General features: G+C 35.2%; 1 protein-coding gene across 4 annotated transcripts in view; it reads left to right on the top strand.

The window, feature by feature from the left end:
- The window catches only part of LOC110039438 (DENN domain and WD repeat-containing protein SCD1), a 149499-nt gene that overhangs the window by 35071 nt on the left and 87080 nt on the right, over positions 1-27348 (top strand). For 3 of the 4 annotated variants that reach the window (XM_020744493.1, XM_020744492.1, XM_020744494.1), the window contains exons 6-7: positions 9738-9801; positions 10264-10377. In XM_020744493.1, the coding sequence (XP_020600152.1) occupies positions 9738-9801; positions 10264-10377 (178 nt within the window). Of the gene's footprint in view, positions 1-9737; positions 9802-10263; positions 10378-27348 lie in introns of those variants that run through there. The other variant, XM_020744495.1, reaches the window with a different exon arrangement.

Raw genomic sequence — 27348 nt, 5'->3', positions numbered from 1 at the left:
GTTGTAACCTTAATTCAGTGCTAATAAAAGTTTATGTTTATTTCTGCTGATTTCCTAACTAGTTCTGGTGTCAAACTGACTGAGACGACAACACATGGAAATCTTGAATGACCCATGCCTGAGAAAATGTTAGCTTATAAACATTGAGAAAAATCTCATCTTATCAGAGGTCTTGATAAATTGCTTCTCAGTATATTACTAGGCATGTATATGTTTTGATCCATTTGTACCTAAAAATAGAATGAAAATAAGGTGAAAGTGCAATAACAAGTAAAGGGAGTTCCCATAAGTAAAGATTGCGATCAACTTACTAATCTTTACGTAAAAATCAATCAGGTCATTTGATTTGTTTTAAAATCATTCTGACCATGAGCATTACTTGCTACCAAATTTTTTAAAATGTATAATTTTTTGTGTGCACTGATAATTGTCGCTATTCTTTTTTCTTCAATTTTCAACTACTGGCAATTTTCATTTTTGTTATTGCCGGGAGGTTCACAGGCTTTGAAGAATGAAGCCATAATTGGTTTATATCTTACCCACTATGGATTGACTTTCTGCTAGAAAAAATATGACCATTCTCAATCAGGCTAGAGGTTTAGGATCTAAAAGCTGCGGACAAATTTTGACCCCATTTTCTATCTTTCTAGTTTGTAGCAAGCACACCCAGAGCACTTCATATTGTTGTTATAAGTAGATATTGTTTATAGTTAAACTGAAATTGTTTATATCTTAGTGCGCTGGGTATTTAACATCCAAAAAACTGCACACCTCCTAATTTTTTATTTCTTATTGTTCAATGCTTGTATTTGTAAAATCATGCCCACAATGCTTGTACAATATCATGTTTTGGCGCTGAGGTTTTTTTACAAATCAACAATTTTTTTTTTGGCTCATGGGGACTGATTTTCTTATCCACAACCAATCGGGCTTGATATGTGCATTCTTCATTCGCTTGCGTGTCCACCCGCACTCTTCTTGCATGTGTATCGTTTGCCCCGTGTGTCTCCAACAAGTTTTATTTGCACATTCACTAGTGAGCGCCGCTTGCGATGCTTCAAATCATTCTGGCATTAGCACGAGGCATTTTTTTTTTACGTTCAATTTTTTGTGTCTGTCAATCTTGATGCGCCATTTGGTGCTACCATGATTTGTTGCTCAAGTTTTCTGCCCATTGTTGGCATCAATGTTTCTTGCGCTCTCAACTTCTTTTGTTTCTAGGGCTGCCTTCGTCTCTCCGCCCTCTTTGTTCTCGCAAGTTTTAGATCTCTTTATTTGATGTTTTTGGTTGGGGTCATGCTCGATCTCTTTCTTTGATTTATGTTAAGAGTTTCTTCTGCACTTCTTGTTTCATTTGAATCTCCTTGGATCCCAACTCCTTGTGCAATGATTTCTTTTAAGGTATTGGTTGACTCCAAATTGTAGTCACTTTTTCCTTCCGTTGTGGCCTAGGATGCTTCTAAGATTAATTCTCTTTCTTCTTATCTGGTGGTTAAAATTCCTCCACCTTATCCTACACATTCCTTTGCAAATATTGTTTGTGGTTTGAATTTTGTGGACTTTTCCTCTTCACAATTTTTTACTTTTCTTTCATCAAAATGTAGAGACTATTCCTGCATTCTTTTAAGGCAAACACATTATTTTTCTTTCTAATGACAAGATTTATGTGCTTGGTAGGCATCTCATCTACTTATCAGCAAATTTTCTATCAATCGTTCTACCATGGAGGTAATTCTCATTTTTTTGGCTAATTTACAACTAATAAGCTGTAATAATTGAAAATAATATTAATAATAATAAAAATACAAAGGGTGTGTTCGTTAGAGAAGACACACCTCGCAAGAATTAAAATTGTGCGTCTCTTTTAAACTTTCCCTCTTTCAAATTAGTGAACCTGATAGTGAGAGAAGAAGGAAGAAACCATTATAGAATGGGGATAGAAGAGTACAACTCACCTTGTCTTGTGAAGCTGACGTAAATGTGTACGGGAAACAGTCGAGGAGATTTTGTGCTTAGCACTACGACAAAGAGGACGGAGGCGAACTAAAATGATCGACCCATGGAGGAAATTCCGTGTGAGGAGACGCCAATCCTAAGCAGTTTCAAGGTCTGTAAGTAAGAATCAAAGATTGTGAGTGCTTACCCGCGGGGATGGGGGGGTTCAACGCCATTGTGGGCATGCGCCTTGTACGAAGAAGGAAGGAGAGTCACACGGGAGGGACTCGATTTATCATCGTATGGGGGAGTCAAACCATTGTCAAACGAGATTGAAGAAGAAGGAGAAGAAGAGGACACACGTTCGGGAAGGGGAGCCCATCCTAGCATGCTGGACGAAGCTCATTTGAGCTTTAGGGATGATCAAACCTTATATTAGGTAAGTTAAGATTTTAATTAAGTTAATCAAAAAAATGTTACACACACACAAACATAAATGAAAGTTTATTAAATTATTGTTGATAGAAAGTATGATTTTATTAGGGTCAGAGCTATTAAGTGTTGAATTTGAGGGAGTATGGTGATGCGAACTTCCTGTATAAGAGAGGAGGACGAGTTTTGGCAGTGAAGTGGAGAGCTGAAGCATGTCAAAATCCTAATTCACAAGTTAGGGTAATGTTTTGTATAAGAATTATTTATTATAATTTTATGTACATTAAGCTGATATATAATTAATATGTTAATATAAAATTAGGTTAATTGAGGTCAGAGATGTTAGCAAGATAAATTTGTGTGTGAGTAAGGGAAGAGATCTATTTGAAAGCTTATAGGATAAATGTTAAGACTTATGTTATTATTTGAATTAATGATATACTTAGTTAAATTAATGTTATTAAAATTTATTGAATTAAGAAGTGTGGATGAAGGTTATTCAGAATTGATATTGGTAAAAGACTAAAGATACGGTGAAGTCGACGATTAAACCAATAAAGAGATATAATAAGGATTCAAATAAGTAATTATATTTCTAAATTCCAGCAATTATCTCTATTTCAAATTGTATTTTTGATTTCACGTATGCTTTAGCTCAACAATAAATTTTTCATATTGTCAGACGAGATAAATGTGCATGTTAAATATAGTTGCATAACAGTCTAGTTTGGAAAGATATGATATCATTGCATGACTTTAGTAGAGATATACATATTAGCTTATCGTATGATCACACACACACACACGCACATGCCACATTATTTTTTAACATCTATAATTTTAATAAATGTACATTTGTCAGTTATTTTCATGAATAATAGATTTTGTAATTTTGCATTTATTCAATAACAGATAGATGTTAAGTGTTTCAAAGGAAGAGAATACATGATATGGAAAAATGAAATAGCTTATATATGAATATTTGTATGCGCATGTTAAGAGGAGTTCAACCCCTAATGGTATGGGCTGAGGACACCGATATACCCGTGCGCGTAGAGGCTTTTCCAACCGTTCAAGTAATTGTGATGGTTAGATCACTAATCGTTGTGCCGAAGGGATAATATCGACCGGAGATTAGAAGACAGCTTACCACTCCAGACAATTATGGTTTTTACATCGTTGGCCGCTGTGCCGACATGATAATATCAGTCAGGGGCAGGTAAGGGTCTTTTCACTCTAGAAAATTGTGATATTTAGATTGCTAACAACTGTGCTGACGCGATAATATCAATCACGGGTGTGTTAGGTTTTGTTGACGGTAATCCTCAAAGAGATAGATGTGTGTGTGAATAGTATAAAATATAAATAAAGCTAAAATAATGTATATATAAATTTTAAATTTTTTTTTTTTGAGAAAATGTCATTGATACATGCATTAGCATATATAAGTTTTTTATAAAAATATGAAATACTAACATATTTTAAGATTTCTTATAGAGATATAAAAGTCTGACATGCATATTGATTTCTTTTTTCTTTGGATTACTATATTTTAGAAGTGTGATTCACTCTATCTTATCTTTAGATAACTCATTTTGTTTCTCTAATATTTTTTTAGGTTTTAAGTATTTGAACAAGATGTATATCATATGAGCAAATGTGTATAGTAAGCGGGACCGACAATAAAAAATATATGCATTTTCTACTTGTTAATTAAATTGTTTTCTTAAGTGACTCTTTTATGAATATTTGAATCTTAAATTGCTAGCGATAAACATTGATAAACATTGAATAACAGAGAATTGATTGCCACAATTCGATAGTCCATTCTTGTTTTGGTTAATTGCAAGCCTCGGGTCGGGTTGTGACATAAGTGTTTATTACATCGAGTTCGTTAACTATCAACATGCTATAATAAAACTTTCTTTAGAAATAAATACGTCAGAATTTTCTCATGACCTGATGCACATGTTAAAATGGTGCTTTTTTTGTTCTATGAAGCCTCATGTTACTATAATTTGGATCTCATTTTTATTACTTTGCTTATATTATTTCATCCAATTTACCTTTTTTTCATTGGCTTCTATATTTGGAAAATCTTTATGAGTGATCGTGGCAACTCATTTTACTAGATTCTCTGTGGCCAGAGTCTGTGCTAATACTCTCTTTCTTTGAGAGTTATGGTTTGGACCTTCATGTTATGGATATTGGCCGAAGTTGTGGGTCAATTTTTTTTTCATGCTACACTTGCCATATTTCTGTGTAAATACTTTGAGTACTTTAAGGTTCATCTTGAGATGAGAAATTCTCAATTTCTATCACATGACTTTTCATGTGATGCTCATATGATCCTCCTAACCCATTGGTGGAAGATCCTTCCTAAACTATTTAGGCTTGTTCATAAAAATTGGTTCTAGGTTTAGATTTTCTTCAGGGCGTAGTGGCTAATGTTCCTATTCCCTTTAGCCTTATGGCGGCGACTACCTAGTCATTTGTTGATATTATCACCATGACTACCAATTCTTGATCACTTCAATTTCTTTTCACTATTGGACATAATAATTATTATTTGCCACATCGGATTTTTGACTATGATTGAAGCATTCAAAGCGTCAACTATTTGGCGAATTAAATATTTCATGTTCGTAATATAAACAGGGGCAAGAATCATGAGAAAATCTTTTGACACTTCTATTTTTATTAGGTTTCGAGCTAAATGACTTAAATGAAATCGTTGTATTTTTTGCCGGATTGTTTATACATTTATACATAATGTATTATATATATATTGCTCTAACATTTTGTCACGATACTACCTGAAAATTGGAGTTCACAAAAACGGGAATGAACAGTAAAACTGTGAAATTAAAGTTTTTAAATAGTAACATTGATTCACAATAACATTCAATTATAAAAGAGCTCTTAATTCACAAACATAAGCATAATCTAAATAAACACATAAGATATCCAGTTTATTACAGTAAAACAAGTAGTTTAATAAAAGTGAAAACATTTAAACCAAACAAACTATTTTTTTTTTTTCAACGGTCCTCTTGTAAAGTCGGTTCTATGATTAATATTTGTCTAGCAAATTTATTTCTGAAAAAATGATTAAGCAGTATGCTAAGTTTAAAGAACTTAGCGAGTAATTATCGCTTTATTATGCATTAAAATTTATACAAATGCCTAACATAAATACTTAAAGAAATACACTGATCAATTTATAAAGTAAATTTAACATTTTCTTATTAATTTTTTCTACTTGATTATCGCAATCAAATACATTTCCATCATTTTAAATAAATATATTTTTCATTTTTTTGAAGAAGTCATCCCTAGAATTTCGTCAAAAACTGTTTCATCTTGTACCATAAAACCATAAAAATAAATGTTTCCATTTTGTACCATAAAACACAATTATATTTCAGTTTTTTCTCTTTAATATGCTTGAATGTACTAGGCTTTCTCATCTAGTACCATAAGACGACAACTTCTGATGGACTTAAATCATTTATTTTTAATTTCGTTTAATCCTTAAATTCATTTATATTACTTTTTGTGTATTTCTGAATATGAAATAATATAAATTATAAAATTATTATTTTATTTTTGAGTTAATTTTTGTCAATTGTAGAATTTTTTTTAAGCATTTTTTTGAAATAGCGGAATATTTATGTGATGGCACAATTGCCTTTAAATAAAAGAAATCAAATTTAATGTATATTAAACAGTAATTACTCACCTTGATTCAATCTTATAAATGATCCTTTCAAATCCTTTAATTTGTTTTATCTTAAATTGGATTCCTGAAATTAATTTATGAAATAATACTTAATACCTATAATTTCAATTGTACGCTCCTAATATTAGTTACAAAATTTTAATATTAATACTTAATGAACTTTTAAATTAAATTAGTTTTCTCTGACATAAAAGATTAAAATCCCAACCCTCACTATTTCCCTTCTTTTTCTTAAATATCTCAATCCAAACTCACAAATTCTTTGAATCAGAAGCTCTTCAAATCCCTGATTTAATAAAACCTAGTATTGAAATTTAACCTATATATTTTACATATTAATTATTTTGAAAAAACGATAATACCCAAGAGATTTTTTCTTTTTCCTTTTCTTAAAATGAATAGTTCTGGACTCTAAGTCTCACGGAGCAAAACTTTCTAGATTTCTTGACATCTATCATTAATTAATAAAACTCATTATTTGTAAATGAAAAAATTGTATTAAACAATTGTTATTAATTTCCTATTAATCAAAGTATAATTTATTGAAATAATAATAAAATCTAGTTCAAAAAACACAACATTACACATGCTCGATTTGGTCCCTTTCCTGCATGCAGATAAATCTTTCTTGCTCGCTCACTATCATTCCAATTTTATCAGATTTCTCCAAAGAGATTACTATTTTATTTGCTTTAATTTGTTTTTTAATTTACAGTTACTTTTGCTTTGAAATAAATATTTTATTATCTAAAAAATGATTTAAAAATATTTCTATGATTGATAGTAAATAACTAAAAAATGAAATGATTATTTTATTATTTATATTGTTTCACCATCTACATTGCACTAAAAGTAAGATAGATAAATTTAAGGATTGAAAGAAATTTAAATTAAGTTAAATGAAAGATAAATGATAAAGTCTATCAGGAGTTATTCCTTTATGATATTAGCTAGGGGTGTTTTTGCACCCGTGCATGTTATGGAAAAATGAAATGAAAATGATTGTGCCTTTATGGTACAAAATGAAAATGATTATGTCGTTATGATACACAATGAAAATAGTTCTTCTTTTATTACACAAAATTTAACCTGAATCTGCTTCTTAAAAGAAAAAGAAATTAAAAAAATGTAATTGATCAAAAAGATAAAAATATAATTGATTAAGATGACCAAATACAAATTTTTAATAAAAATAAAAATATAAATTTTGCTTTATAAATGATCACTATATTCTTTTGAGTATTCATGTTAGGTATTTGCATAAAATTTAATTCATAATAAAATGATATTTATTCACTAAGTTGTTTTAACTTAACCCGTTGCTCAATTATTCTTTCAGGAAAAAAAGATATGTTAAAGTCATATGATTGATCTGTGGTAATTTGTTTATAGTAGGAGAGAGGCTGCCGAAATTAGTTAGTAATTTATTTGGTTTATATGTTTGGCACTTTTATTGTACTACTTTTTTTATTGTTTTAAACCTGATGTTTTTTTTGGTTTTGTTACATAATGTTTATTTATATGTTGTGGATTAGTGACTCTTTTATAATTGAATATCATTATTGAATAATTCTATTGTTTTAGAAATTTTTACTTTAGCAGTCCATTTATTCGTTCTTACCTTGGTTAATTCTATGTATCCTGGCTGGGTCGTGACACATTTCTTGCTAAATGCCATTTATGTATTATCTGCTCTATTTAGTTGATATATTTTGATTTTATTAAGTAAAAATCTCACACTATTCTTGAGGTGTAATCAGAACACTCGCCGTCTATACCTTATATGGCTAGGATTTAAACTCCAAAGCTCCTGGCAACTTTCTTCTCACACATATCATTCATTACAGCTTCTTTGTTCCCAAATGAGAAAGTATGTTTTTTGTGATTGTTGTCACATGCTTATCGAAGGATCTTTGAAGCAATTTATTATAGTTTTTTCTCTCAGTACTCGTATTTTGTGAATAACTTATAAATGTGTATACTGAAGTGATTTTCATACTTAGATGCTTATAATGAGCTCCCAATTACTTCTGTTTGGGTTGTTTCCCCTCCTCTATGGGTCCGCTACGTCAAACAATTCACACAATACTCTGTGTGTAATGTTTGTTAAACCACTACAATTGAATGCTATACTTCTAGATTTTCGATTATTTATGGCATTTGTTCTTGTTGAGATAGACATTTTGACTCCTTTGAATCGAGAGGTATGGATTGGTCCTTCCTCACTATATTGTTGGCTATGAGAGTTATTAGTTGCCAAGGTAGAATTTTAAAATTTGGCTTCATATTACAAGCATTACAACATTTTGGACATCAGTATGTTCATTGCTACAATTTCTATTATTAATCAGCGAAATGGTTGGCTTGAGTACTTACTTTTGGGGTTTGTTCTTTTTATCATATTACGGACACAAGATTTTTTTGCTTGTTCCTCATATGAGGCTTCATTTCTCTAGATATTTTTCTAGATCCATCTTTTGGGTTTGTGCCTTCAGTTATTGTTGATGATTAATTAAATGTTGGTATCTTTTCACTCCTCAATTTCCAGTATTATCGATCTTGAATGTAAGACTTCTATTACCTCAAGAGTTAGATCTATGTTAAATATATGTTATCTCATTGTGGGTCTCTCTATCACTCCTTCCTTTTCTCATCAATGTGATATTACAGCTATATTCACCAATGCTTTTGTGGTAGTTTTGAAGTGGAGATTTTTGATGATTTAAGTTCTGTTTAACATCGATATTCTATTAGAAGTTTATCTGGTTTAGTGGACAGAAAAAATTCAGTTGGTGTTTTCTCTCAAGACACTAATAAAAGCTCATCTCCATTTTCTCAGATTTACTAGACTCCAAGCTAGATGTAGCAACTTGTTGATTTTTACATTCTGGACTTGAGTGGTGTCCAAATGTTGGTTTGCTTTTCTCTTCTTAAATAGATATTACTTATTATGATTTATATTATATTGATCCATTGACAGTCTTATGTAATTGCTATTTCATGTATCTCTTTTGCTGATTTTATATACAGTTACATTGCTTTAAAAAAAGGCAAATTTACATACAAACCACTCAATTTTTATGTATTTACATATCTAACACCTAAACTTCAATTTTTACATACAGGCCACCTTCCCTACATTAAAAGGTGTGTTTACATTTTTAAAGTTAAAATGGTGGTATTTTTATGTGATATGAATGATTTGGGTGTTATAAATGTAAAGGTTAGAGTTTAGGTGTTAGATATGTAAATAGATAAGAATTGGGTGGTATGTATCTAATAAATCTGTTTTCCGCGCTGGCCTTTCTAATGGATATACGTGTCTGCTTACTATATGAGAATCCACCTGGGATGTTCGGAAACTCTTGTTTCATATTTACCGTTACCACTTTCTTAGGATTAAATTTTGAGTCCAATGCTGCTAGTGTCAAGTATATTTTGGTGAAAACTCCGACCTAAAATCCCTTATTGAAGAACTTATGGAATATTGGATTATTCAGTTAGTCCTACCTGCAATTCTTTCTGATAAATATTATCTAATTCTATTTAACTGCCACATGTAGTTTCCCCTGTCTATACTCTAATCATGAGATGTACGAGACTTGCATTTTCATCCTTTTTTTTCCAGGTATGCGCTTTTAACTCTTGTATCGGAGGCAATCTGCCATTTAATATATCCTTTTAGGTGGCAAGTAAGTTTCCACATTCCAATCATTCAATGTTTAATTATTCTGATATATTCTCACGTTTGTTAAGCTTTTCTCATGTCCTCATTTGTTTTTGGAAGATTTGCACACATACAACTCAATTTCTATGTATTTACATGTCCAACGCCTACACTTCAATTTTTACATACATGCTACCTGACCTATGCATGAAAAGGTGTATTTACTTTTTAAAGCTAAAATGGTGTTGTTTTTGATGTGATATGAGAGAATTGGGTGGTATAAATGTGAAATGTAAAATTTAGGTGTTATCTATGTAAATATATAGGCATTGGGTGGTATTATGTAAACGCCTCTTTGTTTTTATGAAGATTCAAATGAAGAGAATGAGATGCACTAGATTTGTGCTATATTTTGTTAAATTTGTGTGCTTAGAACCTCTTAAATCTTTTTTTTTTGGTTTGTTTGTTTTTGCTTTTGTTAACGTAGCATGTGTACATCCCGTTGCTGTTTTTCAGTGGGGCAGACTACATTGATGCCCCTACACCATACATGATGGGACTTCATTCAGGTGTTGACATATCCGGTTTCACATTGGATGGCGTAAGTTGAAAGATTTTTTCTTTAATAAACTTTTTTTTTTCTTATATCTCATAGTTTCTGTTTTCTTTCAGTTTCCTGTTTTGTTTCACAATCTTTCCAATTCTATTATGATTCATTGATTTGTTTGCGACAGTTTTCTCTATGCCTCATTTTGAAAATTGTTTATCTAATTGATATTTCTATCTCCTCACTATCTCTTTAGTTCAGGAACTTCTGTTATGATTATATTTTCTTAAAATGGTATTTGGAACTGTTTATTTCATCAGTTCTTTTTCAAACTTGTACCTGCTATATTTCATTTCTTATATTTTCAGAAATTTTTTTTTCTCAATGGAAGTTATTATCAAATGAAGCTTTATTTTTATGTATGACATATAAAACAAAAACAATATTAATATGTTGTTATGGAAAGGATTTGTACATGTTAATTTACATAATTGAGATACGGCTCATTGAAGCTAACATGTGCAATATTTGATCATCAATCCATAATCTAAACTTAATGCAACAATATTTATTAACTTATAATTGTTTGTGCGTGACGTGCGAGCCCTCTCCGGATGCATGAAGCGAACCGCACTCCTGTGATCGCGGGAGACGGGGAAACGGAACAAATCAATCCCAATTTCCTTCTTTTTTCTTTCTTTCCTATTATCCTTCATTCCTTTTAGTCCTTTCCTTCGAGGGTTTGAAAGTTAGTTTTTTTTGTTTTTGTATCGGGAAAGCTGTCAAAGTCACTTCTTCCCTTCGAGAGCTGTATCCTGGAGTTTCAGGTGGCACTTCAGCTTTTTGTTGGTTTCCAAGCGATGTTTATTTTTCCCTTAACCTTTCACACCCTTCACACACCAATCATTGTCATCCTTCCTTGCTGCGGTTGTCAGAACATCAACTTTTATTGTTTTTCTTACAATTCCTCCATTTCCATCCAACTACCTCTCATCCCAGGCATGCTGACGCTCACCACAACTGCCCTCCACTATTCCCCAACCTTCCTACATCTCTTCCCACCTACTTCCTTTGCTACCGCCGGCTGAAATTGTTGGAAATCCCCGATTCTCTGTAGTATTGAACCTTCCAACCACCTTCTCCACTTTTGGACTTACCACCACCACTCGAGATGAACCCTAAAAGTGTGTCGTGTTGTCATTATTTTCTTTTTTCTGTGTTGTGTTTGTTGTTATTTTTTCTTTCAATGGGGTGATTGTATCCACCTATTTGTTTTTCAGCAATAATATTTTATTTTTCTATTTTGGTTTGGATTAACTTCGGTATTATTTGGTACGAGAGCTAGCTAACTGACATGGGGCTACGGTGATGACCGACCGGTCCTCACAGGTGGGAGGGCTGCCGACCCTCCCTTTCCTTTCTCTCCTCCTCACCCTTTCCTTTCTCTCCTCCTCACCCTTTCCTTCTTTGCACTTTCCTATTATACTTCCTTTCCAATTCTGAATTTTGATTATTTTTATTCATCATTGCCTAATCTAAATTTCCATCACTTTATTAATTCTTGTCGAATCTAAAGTTCTAATTATTTTTATTCTTCTTTCTTATTTTAATATTGCCTAAAAGAAGTTCCAGCTTTCATTATAAATAGACGGTGTAGTGCTTGGAGCCTTTTAGTTCTAAAAACTGAATTCTGAATTCATCGTTGGCGTCTCCCTCCCGAGTGCTGTATCCAACAATGAGGTGCTCCGACTATAACTCGCTCGAGATTATGATTATTCCCGCCATTCCGATCTCTCCGTGCATCCTGCATGCCGCCGCCGATCTCCCTGCACTCTTGCAGACTGCCACCGCCCTCAACTCTTCCAACAGGCTGCAACACACCCCGTTAGCCATCAGTCGACAAACTTGCGCTCCCTGCCTTCCAGAAGGCCTCGATTCTCCTCCGCGCCCTTCAGAAGGCCTCGATTCTCATCCCTGCCTTTGCATGCCACCGCACGTGCTCCTATGTTATTCCAACTGGCTGCTGCAAACCTTCAACCACTCGCAGGCCGTCGCCCTCTTTGCCTTCCAGCAGGCCACCACCCCTCCACTGTTCTTCTAGCAGGCCGCGACAATCTCTGACAGCCACCATCAGACCGTCGAGCGCTCCCCGCTTTCCCGCAGGCCGCCATCTTGCCTCCCGCAGACTGCCAAGCTCCGTGCCCTCCTTCAAGCAATGTTTTTCCTTCCTTCACGACAGTCCCACTCGCCTCCAACCCAGGTTCCAACCATTGACAATGTTCGACATCCTTCCACTGCAGTTCGACGCCTTTTCTACTGGCACCTTGCTGCCCTACTAGACCACCTCTACCCCGCAGCCTGACGTCTCTTTATCCCAACATCTCTTGGGCCTTCACTGCAGGCCCTTCCCACTGCCAACAGTCCTTTCCCGCAACCTCTTGCATCTGCTGCCGACTCTTCCTCGCTAGGCTCGCTCCTGGTCGAGATTGTTTGTGTCTTCACTATCGTATTCTTGTTTTTATGTTTTAGTCCTGTATCTTTTCTTTATGTGGTTCTTTTTTTTTTTGAATCCTCCTTGTGACCTCTTTATGTTCAGTAATCATATCCTAGGGTTTTTAGTATCTATCTATACCCAAGTCTATCTCCACTAGACATTATCTCTGCACACCCCCTTTTTCACCTACCTAAATCCAAATCGCAACTACACCGCCGAATAGACAATTGTCGGAGACCTATTTGGAAGAAAATGGAGGATGTGCGCTGGGAAATCCTTCAACTGTAACAAAGGCTTATTATCTTTGAGAGGAGGTAATCCAGATGGCTCACCCATAGCCATAAGGGTGACTTGTTTGATCGAAGGAATAGAGCAAATCTCTTTCACCATGCAGATTCCAGGGATAAAAAACCCTAACCCCGAAGGTTTGTCTTAAAAAATATGAAAAGCTAGAATTTTAAAGTAACAGTGAATTTGCCACATTTTGATGGTCACTTGGATTCGGATGAGTTTATTGAGTTGCTTTAGACCTTGGAACTTTCTTTAAGTACCCAGAAGTCCCACTGGGCAGAATGCTGAATCTGGCAAACAAGTAAAGATGAACACATTATTTTGGTAGAAAAAATTGAAGCACTAGCGTGAGGGAAAAGAAAAAATCACTACTTAGTCCAAGTTGAAACACGAGATGCAACGTCAGTATTTACCAGTCATTACAGACCAGCTGTTCGAACCTGTCACGACTTGACTCTAGGCTTGGAATTAACCAAGACGGGAATGGATGGTCAGACATTGAAAAATTTAATTTTTCTACATTCATTTTATTTAATTAATATTTAACAAATGAAATAGCCACCATATAAAATAAATTAAAGAAATATAATTAAATATATCTCATTTTTGGTTGTTTGCTTCTATAAATATTTTCTCTTATATAACTTATCTTTTAATCAAATGATTAAACTTGATAATTTAGTTTAAAATAACAGTGAGCTAAAAAATTACGGAATACTTTTACTTCTAAATCATAATAACATACTGAAAAAGAAGATAATATGCATGTTTGTTAAACTTTATATAAACTAATTTAGGAGCATTTGAAGGTTTATATTATTTAATATGATCATTTAATATGTTTTGTATCGTTTACGTATCAATGTCTTTTTAATTTCCATATAATTGTCACAAGAGCATCATTTAAAATTATGCCAATTAAGACTCATTAATATCAATATTCTTTTCCATTTAGTTGCACTTGTACCTTAGTGTTCTTTCGTTAGTATCATAAAGAGTTGAATTCCTTCATAGCGAAACATACATATGCAAGAAATTAAACTAATAAATCTCATTCTTATTTTTTTTTCAATAACATTAAGTACAACAACAACAAGCATTTATCCCATTTAGTGGGGTAGGCTACATGAATCTTTTTTCTCCATTACGTTCCATTGAGTGTCATATTTTCATTTAATTTAAGTAGATTAAGATCATTTTTCATACAATATGCCCATGTCTTTTTAGGTTTACCTCGGCCCTTCTTAATATAAATCAAATTTAAAATATCTACTCTCCTAATCGAATCATTAGATGGTCGATGTTTAATGTCACCAAACCATCTAAGACGACTTTCTCTAATTTTGTCATTCACTGGAGCTACGGCAACCCTATCACGAAGTTATTCCTTTCGTATTTTGTCTCTAAGTGTCAAAGCATTTATCCGCCCAAGCATTCTCATCTCAACAATACTTAACTTTGTTTTATGCTTCTCTTTTAAAGGCCAACATTCTGTGCCAGTGAGCATTGCAGGTCTCACCACTATCTTATAAAATTTTACTTTCAAGTATAAGCGGTACTTTTCTATCACATAATAGGCGCGATGCATGTCTCCACTTCAAACAACCAACTTGAATTCTATTAATAATATCTCTATCTATATCACCATCACTTTGAACAATAAACTTGTGATATCTAAAATATTCACGCCTTTTAATGATTTGATCGCCCATAGTTACAACTCTCCCCCTAGAGCTACTACTAAAATTAAATTCCATGTATTTAATTTTAGATCTACTCAATCAAAGGCCTCTAGACTCCAATATAGCCCTCCATAATTCAAATTTTTCTCGAACTCTTTCTTTAATCTTATCTACAAGACGGACATCATTAGCAAAAAATATAAACCAATGTATATCCTCTTGTAAATGTCAAGTAAGAGCATCCATAACTAAATCAAAAAAATATGGGCTTAAATAAGATCCCTGACGTAATCCGACTGAAATAAGAAAAGATTTGGCCAATCCTTCTATGTTTGAACACAAGCAACAACACTAGTATATAATGACTTGAATATAAGTTATATCAACGCCTTTTTCCTCTAGAACTCTCCAAAGTACTTTACTTGGGACTTTATCGTAAGCTTTTTTGGAATCAATAAAAATCATTTGTAGATCCTTTTGACTCTCTGTACTTCTTCATCAAACCTCTCAATAAATTTATAGCTTCCATCGTGGGCATGCCCAACATAAATCCAAACTAATTTTGAGAAGTTTTTGTATCACGTCTTAATCATTTTTCCATTACTCTATCCCATAATTTTAAAGTATCACACATTAACTTAATTTCTTTATAATTTACATACTTGTGCATGCCCTTTATTCTTAAAAGTGGGGACCAAAATCCTCTTCTTCTGCTAATTTATCTTTTTAGTTTTTAGAATAATATAAAACAGTTTAGTAAGTCCATAAACTCTCAAATCTTCTAAATATTTTCACACTTCTATTGGAATATCATGAGGTTTTATTAAATTTTAACCCTTGGTTTGTTTTAAGCCTCATTAACTTCTTTTTTACAAATGTGGCGCTAAAAGTAAAATGTTTTATTATTATTAACGATATCTTTTGTTAAATATCTTCCTTTAAAAAAATATACTTATTGAAACTTTATTAAAAAATTTATGTTCAGAAACTTTATTAAAAAAATTGTCAAAGTAGCCCACCCACTTTTGTTAAATATCTTCCTTTTAAAAAATATACTTATTGATTTTCTTCTTTAAAACACTTTAATCGAATTAAATATTTACTTTTCTTTTCTCTTTGTTTGACTAATATATATACTTATATATATATATATATATAGAATATGATCCTCGTCCTCATTCTCGCTCTGCTAGGGTTCGCCTTTCATGATCCCTGGTTTTTCTGATTCATTGCATTTCGGTCGAACTGTTTCATCCTCATCCTTTTCGTCTTCGTCGCCAGTCTTTCTCCGTCGCATCACAGCGACTCTGTTTCGTCGTCCCGATTCAGCGGCTCTCTCGACAGTTCGTCGAGCTCGGGGGCATTGTTTAGCGGGTTTCGTCATCCCGATTCATCAACTCTCAGTTGCCTCTCGCTGCGGCTTTTGACAGACGTCTGGGCGGACGTTCGGGCGCGGGCTTCTGTGGCTCGTCGTCGTATCGAGAAGTCGTGCTCGGGAGCATCTCTTAGCTGCTGCTAGCTGGTTGTTTGCAGTTCACAGAGGGGCTTTCATCCGCCCCTTGCTCCCTGTTTAGTTTCGTAATTTGCTCTCTACACCTCTATCCGTTGAGGATGACTTCAGATAGATCGTATGCTGCTGCCCTTGCGGGTGCCCTAGCCTCATGTACGCCTAAATCGTGCTATTTTCTTTCTTCTTTTGAGCAGGAAGAGGACATCTAGAAATCTAATAGGAAGAATGAGAAATTTGCCATCTTTTTTACATAAGCTGAAGGTATTCAACTTGCTTCCTCCTGCCGTCTGAATTTGGTCAGAAAATTTTTATATTACCATCCCAAAATGGTCTGGAATTTGAGTTATGCATCTTGTTGGGGAGTGAAAAACTGAATTTTTAGATGGAAGACACTCTTATTCAAATTAATAATGAAGAGAATTACACGCTTTTATTTGCTTGAAGGATTATCTGGATTGTTAACAGATAAATGAAGATTTTGAAATGGTTTGTGGATTTTGACTCACAAATGGAACCATCAATCATTTCGGTTTGGATTCGTCTCCCTAGTTTGAAATTTAATTATTTCACTAAAAAAATGTTGTACTCTATTGCCTCAGCTTATGGAAAGCCACTTGAAACAGACTTTCCTATTTTTAATTTTTCTCACTCATCTGAAGCCAGAGTACTTGTTGAAATAGACATCACTTCATCCGCTTCTGAGGAGATTTGGTTCGACGATTTGGTTTCGACACACAATATCATGAATATTGGTAAAAGGTAGTGATTGAGTCTTTTCCTTCTTATTGTTCGAACTGTCATATGTTCGGCCACTTCAGTTTTCAATGCCACCATCTACAGCCCCAACTCAGACAAAAAAAGCAAAGCGCTCCGCCAGAGGCAGAGAATCCAACTCCTCCTGTTCAACACTATTGATTATCCAAAGAATACCTCTGAAGATGTCACTAATCTCGCAGGCAATATGTCAACCATTCAGTCGTCACACAATGCTGTAGCTCCCCCGTCTTTGGAACCTCCAATCGTGGGGGTGAGGGAGATTCTTCAGGCCCCACCAAGTCGTGCAAAATGTTAATGTTTCTCAGGCTCATGGAGATCATGATGTGCAACAACCTACATCTGTCCGACTAACTTTAGAGTACTCTATTTATCAGATGAGTTAATCCTCAGATGAGGAATGTCATGTCTACAAATCCAGCAGGAAGAAAAAGAATGGAGACCTACTTGAACTTAGGAATCTTATGGACGATACTTTGGTTACTTCGGGTAATGGTACGCACCTTACCAATCTGTTAGCGGGCTCCCTTTCAAGAATTAGAGGCAGAGGAAAGACTAAAGTGGGACGTCCCTAGCACTTTTGCGTTCGTTGCTGGCTTTTTTATCTTTTTGTATTTTTGCTTTATTTAGTGTCTTGTGTTTTGTATTGTGTGAGTTGGACATTCTTTTAGGCCCTCTCATACCACCTATCTGTATCTTATTCTCTTTAATATTTAGCTATTAGGATTTTTCTATATATATATATATATGTATATATATATTACATTCTTTAGTTTTAAATATATTATAAAGATCACTGAAAAAAGTATTTTTAGCTTAAAGAGTTGTTCTCTTATACTCTTTACGGGTCACCTTATGTTTTTCCCAATTCTTAAAATTTTACATTTAAGCCAGTTTTTATAACACGATTTCTTATATTTTACTTTTTCTTGCACATTTTCATTCCATCACAAACTTTTTTGATTTATAAATATTTTTCTTTTTCTTTTTGCACATTTATAAACTTTTTATAAAACGGTTTGTAATGTGGTAACTATTACTTATTTGACACTACACCCGGGTGCCTGTATTCTTTCACACTTTTTATTATATTCGGGTTACGCAACCCAACGTTTTCGAGGGACGTCCTAGCTTTTACACAAGGGTTACCAAAATTTTTTGTTGGCTATCGAATATCTATGCAACCCTCCATATTTTGCATTCAGGGATTTGGACACGATAATGACTGTGTTGATAACATATTAATGACTTATGCATTTGATGAAAATGTACAAATTTCAGTGATATACAATTTAATATGATCAAATGAATTTAAAAAACAAATAAATTATTTTGATTTTAGTCATGCTATATAAAATATATCTAAACAATTAACATTGTGTATCAGATTTAGAAAAAAAACAAATACTACTGTAATTTTAAAGTATAAGTACTCACTTCAAGCTTAGAATTTCTCTTAACTTGATTGTTCTATTAACTTTTCATCAGTAATATTATAATCATATTAAAAATATTCTTATTACTTTATGATAATTAAATCTTACTATTTGCTCTAATTTGTCTTTTTTTTTAACTTTATTAATCATCACTTTAATTTAAAGCTTTAATCTATTTATTCAAGTAATGCTATCATTGATTTATTGTTATTCTATTATAATTATTTTGCCATACTTTTATTTATTATTGTTATTATTTAATTATGATAATATAAATTGAATCATATTTTTTTCATTTATACAATTACATATTTACTTATAAAATTTTTTTAACATAAAGATTAAACTTATGACAAAATTATAAATTAAATACATTAGTAATGCATAAAAACCTAACATGTGTGCTCGATTCTATGACTTCAGCATGAATTTGTGCTTTGAAACCAAAAAAAAATCCATAAGAAGAATTCTTCTTCCTCGACGAAATTGTAGCTTGCTCGACGAAACTGCAGTTTGCTCGACGAATTCTTTGGCTTTGATCACAAGCGTCGTCACCCTTATCTAGGATAACACACAGCTGGGGAAAGCCCTAACCACTTCAATTGCCTTGTAGTTCGACTCTGCTCTAGATTGCAAGAGTCTCTTCCGAGTGTCTTCTGTCTTCTTCTTTCTTTGATTCTGCACACCAAGAATCATTTGCCTTGTCCTTTCCACACCCTAAACTATCACGCAATCCTTCGAACCTAAGCTTGTTCATCTTATCAATTTTATTTACTAGACGAAGGCAATCTTTGCTGCAAGTGCACAAGCTTCGTCTTCGTCCCATTATCAGTATCACACGTGTCGTGACAACCTTAGCCTTCGACCTTCTCGTCTCCTCTCTCTCGAGCCGTTCACATATCACACACACCAATACTCCATCGGTCCTTCTGTTACCTTTCTCGATTTCCTTTCGTTTCTTCTTAAAAGATTCTTCTTCTGCTCGATACAAATTCTCGGTTCGATACGAATCCTATGCTCTTTAATGTGACTCCTCCTATGTAAGAGTAGCATTCATTGAGCGTTTTAAGACTCCAGCTTCAAGAATGGAAAGATCGCATCACTGGGCTACCGCAACATCTTACAGGCAGGATTCAACCTCAGGATCTTAATATCGGAATACAACTAGGGAACATCGAAGTCGAGTTCGCCTGAGGAGAAACAAAGTAGAGAATATGTGGAGCAAACCAATATTCCTGAATTTGTTTCTGCCAGAAAATATTTCAAGTGCCACGGAGTTGGGCATATTGAATAAGATTGTACAAGGGAAATGGTTATTTCAACGAGAAGGGCGTTGTTGAAGAAACAAGTAATGACGTAGTAGATACTGAAGAAAGTGGGGACATAAAGGGGGTGTACCTACTTCCAACCGACGAGCAAAATATGCACGTAGCTCGAACTAAGCCCATGAGAGAGACTCCAACCGAATTAATAATGGTCCAGGAAGAGCTTGAGTTCGAGGAATCGACACCAGAGGCATGACAAATTTGGATAAGAGAAATTCATACTTTTCAGATATATATAGACTCCTTCCTGAATTCTCTCTATCGAGGGAGTTCCAACATGGCGGAGGTGAGGCTCTTTTATGCCACTTTTGGAAGATTATATGAAGTTATTCGGATATTGGATTTAGTTCAACATTTTGTCACTAACATATGGTTAGACAGGATGGATGAACCACAATATTGAAAATTATCTTAGGGGTTTAGCAAGGAAGAAAATTCTTCATTGGGATTCAGATTCCACCGAAGAATAAGAGTTCTCTCTTGGGTTGTTGCTTGGAGTGTGACACAAGCTACCATAAATTTCGTTCTGGAGTTGATTTCTCCTCACATACTTGCTTACTAGATACTTCCAACGGAGCATGAGAAGTGGGAGGAGCGGGTCACAGATGTAGTGGCTCTAGATCTGATTCATGAGAATACTCGTTTATCTAATGTGCCAACTCAGATTGTGTCAAGAGAGGATGAATACGCATTCTTCCTTGAAATATGCTTTTGCATTATTATTATAAAAAAAAATGGTTACAAAGTGGGTGATGTAAAGATCCCAAAATAGCAAAACACAAGACTATGTCTGCTGGGCATTTACAAAATATGCACTATCTTCCTTTAAGACCAAAAAAAGAGGGTCATTGTCATTTACATGATGCGAAGTAGAATCAATTTCTAAAGCCATCGTTGCATAAGTATGGGCTACCATTTTTTGTTTGTTTGTATGTTTGAACAAAACTTGCTTGAATCAAAACAAGAAAACAAAATTTGGATTATTGAGAGATTGATGTTGCTAGATTTCATGTTCATAGTATTTCTCAAGAAGTAGATGGCATTAACGTTATTCCCTTTGATAATAACCCCTTTTCTTCAAACTTCCACTCGAGGAGAGCGTGATAGATGCCACCGCTTGTAGTTCCACAAAGCAGCTATCCCAATGCACAAAATTTTGTCCTGAGGCCACAATGAGATGACCCATTTCATCTCGAATAACAACACCAACAACCACACAATTGGAATGGAGTGTTCCATCAACATTAACTTTGGTCCACGTCGTTTGGGGCTTTAGGGGGTGCAAAAAGGTCGAAGGGGCAGTCTGTTGGGCTGCTTGATGCCCTAACGCTCTGTTCTTGGAGAAAAGTGTTGGTCAGGGAAGACTTCATGAAGATTCTAAGCGATTTTAGTTGGTGTGCCATGGGTTTTGGCATGTTTTTTGGCATTTCTGTTATGCAGACAAAGATATATACCACATTGCAATAAAGTCTCGCTATCGGGATATTAGATTTAGTTTAATAGTTTACCCACCAACAAATGGTTAGACAGGAGGGATGAACCACAACTTTGAAAATTATCTTAGAGGTTTGGCGGGGTAGAGAATTCTTCAATGAGATCCAGGTCCTACTAGAGAAGAAGAGATCTCTCCTGAGTGATTGCTTGTGAGAGTGGCACAAACTACTAAAATTTTAGTCTTAAAGTTGATTTCTTCTCACATGCTTGTTTGCCAAATACTTCCAATGAAGCATGAGAAGTGGGAGGAGCGGTTTACAAATGTAGTGGCTCGAGACTTGACTCGTGAGAATACTCGTTTATCTACTATGCCAACTCAGATTGTGACAAAAGAGGATGAATACATATTCATCCGAGATTTGCTTTGGAATGACAATGATTACATGATTGACTTACCGAGAGATTGCAACAGCTCTGCTACCTTCAATACATCCGAATTGATTCCAAGCTGCGGAGAAATAGAAGCTTCGATGGATGAGGTCGAAGCTACCCCAACTCCAAGAGACTGACACGGGAGCGCTTCACTCCGGACGTGGGATGATGCTCTTTTCATTTATTCTTTGTCTCTTTTTAGTCATTTCCTATATATGTGCTTTATTAAAGCTTTAAAGTCAGTTTTTCTTGTGTTTTGTATTGGGATAGCCGACGACGACTCTTCTTCCCTTCAAGGGCTGTATCTTACCGTCCAGGTGGTGCTTCTATTGTATCCTGACCTTTAGGTGGTGTTTATCTCTCCCCTAACCTTCCACACCCTTCCCACATCGATCCCAATCGCCCCTTCCCTGCTGTTGCTGCCTGAATTGCAACTTTTACTGTTTTTTCCTGTAGTTCCATCATTTTTCTAGCCACTTCCCTCCTTTCCTAGGCCCTCCACCATTCCCCAACTTTGCTGCATTTCTTCCAGCCTACTTCCTTCGCTACTACTGCCCTAAACTGTTGGAAATCCATGTTTTCATGCTGTATTGAACCTTTCTTGCCACCTTCTCCTCTTTCGAACTTGCCGCCGCCCCTGGAAAGTCACCCCATTGCTGCCTTCCCTCATTCCTGCACCTCGGGCCAGCCGTTCTGCTGGTGACAGCAATGTCCTGCTTGTTGCCGCCCAGGACAACAAGCTGGCGCTGCCTTGCCACTGTTTCCCTGCAGCTCTATTCCTTCTCGACCTTGCCTACACTTTTTCAAGCCTTTAATGATCACCACCACCACTCGAGATCCACCTTGGCAGCGTGTTTTGTTTTTGCTATTTTCTATTTTCCGCGTGTCATGTGTAGTGTTTGTTTTTATTTTCTCTTGCAATGTGTTGGTTGTAACGTCATATTGAAATTTCAACAATAATATTTGATTTTCCTATTGCAGTTTGGGTTAATTCCGGTATCAGTGAGACCAACCATAGCAATGTTGAATGGTTGACGGAGTTTTTTTAATAGAAAAAAATGTTAAAATAGTATGCAGACTCTTTTTTGCGGGTCATTTTAGCTCCAGGTCAATAAAATTGCAAATTTTGTCCCCCAATCTTTTTTAATATTTGCTGAAACCTCAATTTAAAGAGTATGGGGTCTAATTGTATAATTTTATAGACTCTGGGACTAAACTTACCTCATGCAAAAAAGTCAAGGACTATTTTAACACTTTACTCTTCCTTAAAACTAAATAGTTCTAATGTGCACGGGATTTATGCTGTCAATTTCGATTGTTAGAGATCAGCTATACTTGAATTTAGTGAAAATTGTGATTCTAGATGGACATTATTTGATTGAATCTGGATTTTACGTGTCCAACTAACCAGGATTTTCTTGCTCTAATATAAGTTAACGATAGACATGCTGTAACATCCTCTGAGAGTGAATAATATATCTTTTTATAACTCCATAAATGCTTCTATCAAGTTGTTTGATCTCATGGAAGATCAGCTTATTTTAGTGGACTTTTCTGGAATTGAAGAGAATGCTTTTTTTTTTTTTGGAAAATTACATGCATACCACACAATTTCTGGAAAATTACATGCATACCACACACAATTTCTATGGATTTAGATAACTAACACTTAAAAGTTTGATATTTAAATTTATGAAAGATTTTGGCTCTAGAAGCCTATGCTTAAAAGGATGCAGTTGACTTTGAAAAGTTAGTAAAAGTATTATTTTTGTTGTGATGTTATGATTTCACTGTTCTGAATGTAAATATTAAAAGTTAGGTGTTAGATATGCAAATACAAAAATATTGTGTGGCATGTATATGCCCTTTTTTTTTTTCTGGAACACAGTCACCACTTATATTCCTATGAAGAATTCTTAGCTCCCAAAGATGGGAAGCTCATTTCTAAAATAACATTTTAAGGTCCAAGTTAAAAAGGATTTTGAAGTTCAACTTCTCTGAAAGGCGAGCAATAAATTCTCTGTGGTCCCAAAACGCGAGCAATTGTAAGATTCAGCTATTAACAGATCGGGGAAAACGGGGAACAAAGTAAAGAGATAATGAAATAAATAATGGCCATGCCGGGTCTTTATTTAAATTGGGCATTTACATACATACCGCTCAGTTCCAATGCCTTTACATATCTAACGCCTATACTCTTTACATTTATACCACCAACATTTTTCATATCACATAAAAAATACAACCTTTTTAATTTTTGAAAGGTGAAATTCACCTTTTCATGATGGGTAACGTGACATATATAGATGTGATAATTCACACTTCACATACACTGGAACCTATCGCTGTAGCAACAACTGCCTTTCCTTCTACTGCGGTTCTAATATCTAATCAGACCGAGGATCGTATGAGTCAGTCTTCTAATAAAGAATGATAGGTTTACACTTCTCGACGGAAGAAAAAAGCTGGGGTACACTCCAACTTGGAAACTAATGGATGATACTTTGGTTACTCCGGACAATGACACGACACTTTAAAGTTTGTTATCTGACTCTGCTCCTAAAACTAGAGGAAGAGACATGACTAAACTTGCTCGTCCCTAGCTACTTGTTTTCTGCAAATTTTAATTTTTTGAGTCTATCTATATCTTTTAGCTGGGATATTACTGTACTTGGTATCGTGTGGGTAGGGTGCCTCTAGTATGTACTCTCATACAACCTTCATGTATATTCTTTATTTCAATAAAATCAGCCCTTGGGCTTTTCAAAAAAAAAAAAAGTAATATATACATACATATATATATATATATACATACATATATATATATATATACATACATATATATATATATATACATACATATATATATATATATACATATATATATATATTGAAGTTTTGGTGTTAGACATGTGAATGCATAGGAACTGAGTGGTATGTATGCAAATCTTCTTATTTAAATTTGGATAAATTATGCGGGAGCGTCTTCCCCTTACAAGCGGGACGTTGGACGCAAGAGTGAGTCACGACTCCCACAGTCGCGTGAAAAGTGAATCGCGACTCCTACAGTCGCGTGAAAAGTGAATCGAGCTGTCTTTTTCATTTTCCTTCCAATTTTAGTTAGTTTCTTCATTTCCTTTCATTCTTTTCTAGTCCATTCATATATATATATATATGTGTTGTATTAGGGTCTAGACGGGAGTTTTGTTGGCATGAGTTTATTTAGGGCCGCCTCCGTCGTTTGTTTTCTCTTTTTGAGTGAGATATCTAAGGGATTGGGCTGCGCTCTGGCTATATCTTTTTCCCGAGGTGATGATTATCTTACCCTACCCCCATCCGCATTCTCCCTCCCCCTGCCCTCCATCCCTCCCTCCTACTGTTGCTGCTCAGAACAACCTCTTTTGGTTGTTTTTTGCTGTTCCTTTATCATAACCTCCCTTCCTAGCCACGCTGCCATCCCGCGCAGTCGCATCAATCCTTCCCCGACCTTCCCGCATCACTCCCAGTCTCCGACCCTCGCTGTCATCATCCAAAAAACAACAAATTTGTTGTTTTTCTATTGTCCACCCATCATCCGACTTGTTGCCGTCTGAATTGCAACCTATCTTATTGTTCTTGCAGTCCTCGCTTGCTACCCGGGCACTAGAGAACACTCCTTTTGCTGTATTGTAGTCCCACCCTTCGCTTTACTGCCTCATATTGTCACAACCCTCCACTTCACTCCCAACACATTTCCAACCCGTCCTTTTGCTGCCTCAACCATCCGCAACCCATTTCGGCCACCTACCTCCGCCCCCTCGACCTCCTTGTCGACTTCCACCACCCCGAGATCGAGTCCTAGTGTGAGTTTTTGTCATTTTTTGTTGTAATTTCCTTTTCAAGTGTATTTAATTGCAATTGCCATTTTGCTTTTAGTAATAATATTTGCTTTTTTTATTGTGGTTTTGGGTTAATTCTTGTATTATTTGGTATCAGAGCTAGCTTAGCCATAACCCTGTCTTAGGATTTCTAGTATCCACTATACCCAAGCCGATATTCACCCATCCAAATTTTCTTTCCCTTCCCTACATCACATCTCATTACACACCTCTTTTCACCTGCACACTCCCAACTAATCATACCTTCGAGAAGTTAAGTGCCGGACGTCAATCAGGAGTTTACCATGGAAGAGATACAACGAATTTTTTATCGAGGGCTACAACGACTCGATCATTGAGATGAAGAACAACTATCTCGAAGATGTGGCATGAAATATTGGAGAAGCCAGAATTTTTAAGTAAATGTTTTCGACGGCCTCATGGGTTTGAACGAGATCATCGAGTGGATTTGAACCTTGAACTATGCTTTTGAGTGCGAGGACGTTCTACTGGACAAAATGGTGAAACTAACCGCCATCAAGTCAAGGAAGAGTGCGTCTCAATGGTGGGCGAACTTCAAAGTTCTTTTACAACAAGAAGTGAACATTAAAATTACTATATGATCTAAGATGAAATGTGATATACAATGTCAGTACTTGCCTACTCACTTCAGACCAGATCCCCAAACGCCATTTTTAAAAGTGAAGAGACCACATCACCGTGCGACCGCTACTTCTTACAAACAGGGTTCAACCGCAGGATCGTACAACTAGAGTACACCTAAGGAAACATCCAAGCTGATCCCGCCTAAGCAGTCACTAGTTCAGAGTGGAGAGCAGAGGGAACCAACATGCATTTCCGAACTCATCCTAGCCATGAAGTGTTTCAAATAGCATAGATTTGGTCATATTGAATCAAATTGCATAACTAGAAGAATGATCTCTTTCATTGATCAAGGTGCAGTTGAAGTAATACATAATATGGTCTAGGAGAAGATGAAGATTTCATAAAGGATTCTCAACTTTCAGTAGACGAGGAAGAAACACTAGTGATTCCAGCTGGACCATGAAGAGAGACTCCAGATGAATTAACCTTGGTGGTGCTAAATGTTAACAACTTTAAGGCAATGGGCGTTCATGGTTCCTCAAACTATATTATTGTAGGCGTTCATAGGAGCATCTGCAGAAAGAGTCATTAGTTTGATGGGCCGATACCTGACACAGGGCAACTTTGGGTAAGATTAGAATTTTCAAATATATAGCCCACCTCTTAGTTGCCCCCGCCGAGGCGGTCCAACATATCAACGATGAGAATCTCTTGAGCTACTTCTAGAAGACCATATGGAGTTATTTGGGTAGTACAGTTACTTCAGTAGTGTACCCACAGACATTTGATCAAACAAGAGGGATGACTTGCAGTGTTAGAAATTGTCTTAGGAACTTAGCGGGGAAGAACATTATATAGTGAGATCTAGGTTTTTTCAGACAAGAAGAAGAATAGAACTCACCTGAGTGGTTGCTATTTATAGTTGCTCAAGCTACCATAGATTTCATCCCAGAGTTGATTCTTTCTTACTTACTTGTTTACTGGATACACTCAGGCGAGTACGAGGAGTGTAAGAAGCCATTGACAAATTTGATAACTCAAGACTTGATTCATGATGGTGCCCATCCACAGACAACTCCAACTCAAGTTTTGCCAAAAAGAATGGATACTTTTTTATGCTAGGATGTGCTTGGAACAGTAACGCCTACAGGATTGACATAATAGGAGATTCCTATATTCCTACT

This window comes from Phalaenopsis equestris, unplaced genomic scaffold (genome assembly GCF_001263595.1).
Source record: "Phalaenopsis equestris unplaced genomic scaffold, ASM126359v1 Scaffold000002, whole genome shotgun sequence".
Lineage (NCBI taxonomy): Eukaryota > Viridiplantae > Streptophyta > Magnoliopsida > Asparagales > Orchidaceae > Phalaenopsis > Phalaenopsis equestris.
This window is presented reverse-complemented; position numbering and strand designations above follow the sequence as displayed.